Source organism: Puma concolor, chromosome A1 (assembly GCF_028749965.1).
Source record: "Puma concolor isolate L17-30 chromosome A1, mPumCon1.1.hap2, whole genome shotgun sequence".
NCBI classification, from domain to species: domain Eukaryota; kingdom Metazoa; phylum Chordata; class Mammalia; order Carnivora; family Felidae; genus Puma; species Puma concolor.
Genome location: NC_141667.1, coordinates 173,106,822 through 173,113,304, shown reverse-complemented (window position 1 = coordinate 173,113,304; position 6,483 = coordinate 173,106,822). Strand labels below are relative to the sequence as shown.

The window sequence follows — 6,483 nt, the reverse complement described above, 5'->3', positions numbered from 1 at the left end:
CAGACATAAAGGAGATTCGGGTGGCTTTTTTTCTGGTGGGTAAAATCTTTGAAATAAGAAAGAATAGAGACAGAAAGGGGTTTGTGTCCTGGGCTAGAATAACAACAGCTGTGGTACAGAGGCTGACCTGTCCACACTTTGGTGAGGGCGGGACACTAGGGAGATAGGAAGGAGAGCTACCCGGCCTTCAGGTTCCCAACGGGTCTCTGAATGCTGTTTCATGCTGTGCAGCCAACGTGCATGAGGAAGTCAAGCCCTCCAGTCAAACAACTCGTTCCTTATGCTCTGGAAAGGCCCTGGAGACGATGGCTCAGAAGGTGGGTGGTGGAGACAGTGTCATCATCCAGAAACATCCATGTGCGGAGCCTTCGGCCTGCCTCTTCCTTCCCCCTGCAAGCCTGGCAGAGGCTCCCGGAGCACATCTTTACTTAGGTCTAAGTCAGATGTAATGTTCTAGAAGAACCTGAAAGTCACAAACAGTTTTTCTCTCTACACATGGAGAACGTAAGCTTCATGTAAATATATATAATGGTGGTAAAGCTGCACTTTCACAGAAAAATACTACCAGCTTATTCAGTATTTATCCAGTGTCTTTAAATTAGTTTATTGGGGCACTTGGGTGGCTCAGTTGCTTAAGCATCCGACTTTGGCTCAGGTCACAATCTCGCGGTTTGTGAGTTCGAGCCCTGCGTCGGGCTCTGTGCTGACAGCTCGGAACCTGGAGCCTGCTTCAGATTCTGTGTCTCCCTCTCTCTCTCTGCCCCTCCCCTGCTCACGCTCTGTCTCTCTCTCAAAAGCAAACATAAAAAATTTATAAATTAGTTTATTAATTGTATCGACACATTTACTAAGGTTTTAAATGTCCAGACTGAGCATTTTTCTCAAATTATTTCAACTTATATTGTGATAATTAGGCACACACATAAATCAAAAATACCTTTAGCTGTTAAAATAAATAGATAACATATTTTCAAGAGAGTCACAAAAGAGAACGTTATCTAAAGGGAATCAGTGTTTCCGAGAATCGTTTTCCACAGAAATCATGACGACGTTAGATTTTACTTAACATCCAATATATACACGATATTTAAAAAAATTTTTTAACATTTATTCATTATTGAGAGACAGAGAGAGACAGAGCATGAGCATGGGAGGGGCAGAGAGAGGGGGAGACACAGAATCCGAAGCAGGTTCCAGTCTCCAAGTGGTCAGCACAGAGCCCGACGCGGGGCTCGAACCGGCGAACAGTGAGACCATGACCTGAGCCGAAGTTGGACACCCAACCGATTGAGCCACCCAGGCGCCCCTATATACAAGGTATTTAAAAGGACTTCTGGGGCGCCTGGGTGGCGCAGTCGGTTAAGCATCCGACTTCAGCCAGGTCACAATCTCGCGGTCCGTGAGTTCGAGCCCCGCGTCGGGCTCTGGGCTGATGGCTCAGAGCCTGGAGCCTGTTTCCGATTCTGTGTCTCCCTCTCTCTCTCTGCCCCTCCCCCATTCATGCTCTGTCTCTCTCTGTCCCAAAAATAAATAAATGTTGAAAAAAAAATTAAAAAAAAAATAATAATAAAAAAAATAAATAAATAAAAGGACTTCTGTTTCCCCAAGAAGTGGCTCCTCCTTCCCCAGGATGTGGTGATAATAACTAGTATTAGTTGATCATTTTTATAAATCAGCAGCAACTTTTAAAACGACCTACAACAATACAGACATAATGACCCACATATGTTGTTATTTGCACTGACATCTTTGGGGTGTCTCAGGTGAATTGTACTGACCACCTTGAATCTACTTGACTAAAGCCTTGTGAGAAACGCAGTTTAATGGCCTCAAAGCAAAGTTTGAAAGAGTAAGTTTTAAAGCTATGAAATGAAAACAAAAAGAATACTGAAAAAGAGATAAATAATGCCTTGGATAGTCTGGGGGTTCAACACAAACAGGCCCCAGTATGAAGGGGGCATGAAACCATGAGTGAGTAGCTTGGTTTTCCCCAATCTTGGCACTAACTTCCTGACAGATCTAGGGCATGTTTTTCTTTTTTTTAAGTTTATCTATTTTTTTTGTTTTGAGAGAGAGGAGAGAGAGAGAAAGTGAGAGCTGAGGAGGACAGAGAGAGAAAGGGTGAGAGAGAATCCCAAGCAGGCTCCTCAGTGCCAGTGCAGGCGCCAGCGAGGGGCTCGAACTCATGAACTTCGAGATCATGACCTGAATCGAAATCAAGATTTGGAGGCTTAACCAACTGAGCCATGCAGGTGCCCCAAGACTAGATGTTTTGCAAGATGTCCCTGATTTCTAATAGTTTGGATTCTACATGTGAATCTTCTGCTGATATGCATGTATCCCATTCTTACCTCTACCCTAGGGAAGATCTCAATAAACGGGTTACCAAGAACTCCCGGTAGCCCCGTCCTGGCTTTGGCACGTGATTACCTGAACATACAATATTTCCTGAGAGCCACTGAGGGAGCCGTTCTGGACTTAGAAGTTAAAATATCAGCAGGCTTTTCTTCTTGGTTGACTAAATGAAGTATGTCAAGGGTTGTTTGTGTAACTGATTTTTTTTGCTTGTTCCAGGTCCCCACTGGCTTTGCATCTCACCATCGAGCAGAGGGCCTGCTGGAAGTTGTCACTGACCACCACATACAGTAACAGGTTACCGAAGGTGTTCAGGGCGGCTAACGGCCTAGAAACGATGTACGCTTCATGGATCTGATTCTCGATGGGGCAGCTGATTGAAAGCAGTCGAGATTCGATCCGAATGACCCTCAAGATGTGGAAGGGTAAAAAACATATGTAAAACACGAGGAGTAGCAGAATGGTTAGCCTTCTAGCTTTCTGCTTAAGGCAGCTGTGATTCTGAGGTCCTTGGGTTAGGGTGCAGATAATCATTGTATAGCACAGTGTCACTATCACCAGGGGAAGGCAGAAAGTAGTTGCAGTCAAAACTAGATTGTACCATTTGATAGTGGCGAGGTCATCCGAACTGGTGAGGTCGAGGCAGGCCGATCTATTGGGCCCGGTGGTTGATGTGATCAGGAAGGTCATGGGAATGACGGCCACCAGGGAAATGATCCACACCACAGCACAGGCCACCACGGCCCATCGAGTCTTGTGAAAGGAAAAGCAGCTCATGGGGTGAATGATCACGAAGTATCGGAAGATGCTGTAACAGGTGAGGAAGAGGATGCTGCCGTACAGGTTGAAATGGAAGCCGAAGCGGATGAACTTGCACATGAAATCCCCAAAGATCCAGTTTTCGCCGCTGGCATAGTAGTGAATCAGGAAAGGGAAGCTGGTTAGATACAGCAGGTCTGTGCAGGCCAGGTTCAGCATAATGACGGTGCTGCCTTTCCACGGCCGCATTTTGAAAATGTAAGTGGAAATCGCTACTGCGTTCCCTGGAAAGCCCACCAGGAAGATGATGCTATATATTACAGGGAGGTAGTGCCTCTTGAGTGGGATTTTTTCATCAGTGCAATTTCCAAAAGGCGCTGCAAAATCGGGGAAGTCGGAAGAAGCATTTGCAAAACTGTCCAGTGGCTCATTCATGGCTGTCTCCTTTCATCTTGCAGGAAAACAAGCGTTCGGTTTGGCAACACAAATCACTTCAAACTAACTCCCTGATAAAGGAAAATAGAAAACATTAATGATAGGGTAATGAAAACAATGATCTTCTTTTAAATGAAAATTGCTCTCAGATCCTAAATGTGCCACTTCTTTCTCTTTAATCTCAAAGAGACCCTGTGGAGAAGAGATTGAATTTCTAAGAAAACGATTGTGAGGCAAGGCATCTAATAATAATATGAAAGTTAAGTTACCACCAGAATGAAAACGAAGGATTGCAAATAAACAAATACATGTAGCGGCAGTGGACATCAAGTTGGCAAGGTTGCTGTTTGGGGAAGCCACAGAATGTCACCATTAGAGACTTAACAAGACCTACCATTAATCAAGCGCAAGGCACTTCACCATCATGTAACCTCTAAACTTCACAAGACGCTGTGAAGTGTTTCTTATTATCTCTATTTTACAGGAGAAATAAAGACTGAGGGAGGTTTTGCAACACATCCCTGGAAGGCACCTGGTGGCACAGCCGGGGCTCGAACCTGTGTCTCTCTGATTTAGAGGCCATCCTCAATTCTAGCTTCCCTCACTACGCTGCCTCCCAGTCCAGATTCCCCCATGTAGGTGGTGGAACAGGAAGTGTGAAGGCATGAAAAGACAGAATACTGTCCGTTTTTTAAATGTAGATTTCACATCTTGCACCATCATACATACGGTAGATTTCATTTTCCAATGTCGGCTCTTCCAACCTATTTTAATAGCTAATATAATTTGTTCACGGGAGGGTGTGTGTGTGTGTGTGTTTGCCAGGGGAGAAGGAAGAGCAGATTCATGCAGCGTTAAAGCTTTGCGCTCTGTCACCAGCCTGCCTGACCTTGATTCTCAGTTTGGCTATTGAGAACACTTGTGTGTCCCTAAGCACGTTGCTGAAGCTCTCCAGGGCTGGGAGCAGTGGCGTTTTAATTTCCTTCTTCTTACTTATCGGGGTTTTCTAAAATTTTGACAGTGAATTTCTGCAACGAGAAAAGCATGAAGATTATTTAAAAGAAGAATCACTTACAATTAGCTTATTATTCAGATGTAAATAGATGTTGGTAAAATGTACCCACTTACACATTTACGGAGTGCCCACTGTGTATTAATTAGGCACTCTGCCAGCTCCTAGAGATACAAAATGAATAACACACACAGATGTACAAGCCACTATCACAGTCTACTGGGGGAGAGACATGGACATAATTTTGACAAAATGTAACCCTACCACATGGAGCTGTCAATATATTTTTTTAAAAAGGCAGGAAAAACACTTGGAACACTATTGGGCACATAATAAGTGCTCAATAAATGTTGGGTAGTTGTTAATCACTAAGTCCTTTGATAGATGAATGGCATGAGAAGGAAGGGAACAGTTGCCTGGAGAACAAGGGAGGGCACGAAGCAAGGTCATTAGGAAGGAACATTTAAGCGGAAAGTAGCGAGAGGAAGGGAAAGGCATTCTAGGCAAAAGGAATAGCATGTGCAAAGGCACTGAGATATGACAGAGGGAGATATTCAAGGGAGCTCTGCTCAGCATGGCTGCTATATTAAGGACCAGTGGGAGATGAAGCTGGAAAGAAAGTAATAGCTGATAATAAAAATAATAGCGCGTCCTGGGTACAAAGCACTACTACTCTAGTATGCATTCATTTTATCCTCCCAGCAGTCTGGCAAGGTAGTTCTGTGATCATGCCCATTTTACAGAGGAAACTGAGGCACCAAGAAGACAATGAGTTGCTCAAGGTCACCCTGCTAGTTAGTAGTGAGCCATAAGATGCGGACTAGGGCAGTCAGTCTGCAGAGCTGGGATGCCTCTCACAGTGAGTAGGCAAGAGGCAAATAAATGCTCTAAAATAACAAGGTTGAATTAGACTGTATCCCAGATGGGCTAAGTATATCAAACATCCTAAATTGTGTGATCCAGGGCTAACCTGTCAACAATAACGGCACCCACCTCTTTGGGTTGAGAGAGGTTAAATGAGTTAAGTACATTTTGAAACATACTTTATGTATGTGTTTTGAAAGACATACGTGTTATATCATCGTCTGCCATCATTATTACTATTATCTGATACTAAAATCGACACTTTCAAGCTTTCCCCCAGTGCAGGAAAGAGGTAGATTTCAGACTGGCCCAGCTTAACTAATCGAAACTAGTAGACTCCTCCCCAGTTCATTGGCCTTGAATATACTCTTCCGGATCTCACTTAGGGTGCAGATCAGGATGGCCTTAAACATTTATGACTTCTATTCCATACGAATTGGGGAAAGACTAGCCTCGGGATGTGAAGCATGCCACTGGGCAGCTGTTAGGATCCTCCAGGGGAGACGCCAGTGCTCCCTGGGACCGTGTATCACAGATGGAGAGCAAATGTTTCCTTCCTTGCCAAGTTAATTTACTCTCACTGGACACACTATTCCTAGAACTATTACCTACACAGCAGTGAAGGTGATCCGAGTCAGGTACTGCTGACCAGCAAGGGTTCTCTGAGGCCAGGAAACTACAGCAGACAGCTTTTTCCTTGGCCAGACTCTTTAAATGGGCTCATGCCCAGATGGGAGCAGTAATTTGTACCTGAAAGAAAATGGTCACGGTCAAAGAGTCCCTGAGGCAGCACTTCCGGAAGCCAGTTCTTAGCAAGTCCTTAGGTCCACACTGCTTGTCTGTCAACTCCCTGAAACCAGAAACACGGAATCACCTCATACCCTAAGGGCCAACACAGCGAAGGTTCTCAATACATATTTGCTGACGAAAAGAACAATGAGTAATTTCAGCAAAATTTTATCTGGGGCAGAAGGGTTAATGAAATGGCAACTTTTTTTTGTTTGTTTTAAGTTTGCTTCTTTAACCACTTTTTTTTTTTAATTTTTTTTTTCAACGTT

General features: G+C 44.1%; 1 protein-coding gene across 1 annotated transcript; it reads right to left on the bottom strand.

The window, feature by feature from the left end:
* Positions 1–1,616: 1,616 nt before the first annotated feature.
* Positions 1,617–3,617, bottom strand: OXGR1 (oxoglutarate receptor 1). The gene has a single exon (XM_025924919.2). It carries the CDS (start codon positions 3,547–3,549, stop codon positions 2,533–2,535), a length of 1,017 nt encoding a protein of 338 aa, XP_025780704.1. The 5' UTR covers positions 3,550–3,617; the 3' UTR covers positions 1,617–2,532.
* Between the last annotated feature and the right edge of the window lie 2,866 nt (positions 3,618–6,483).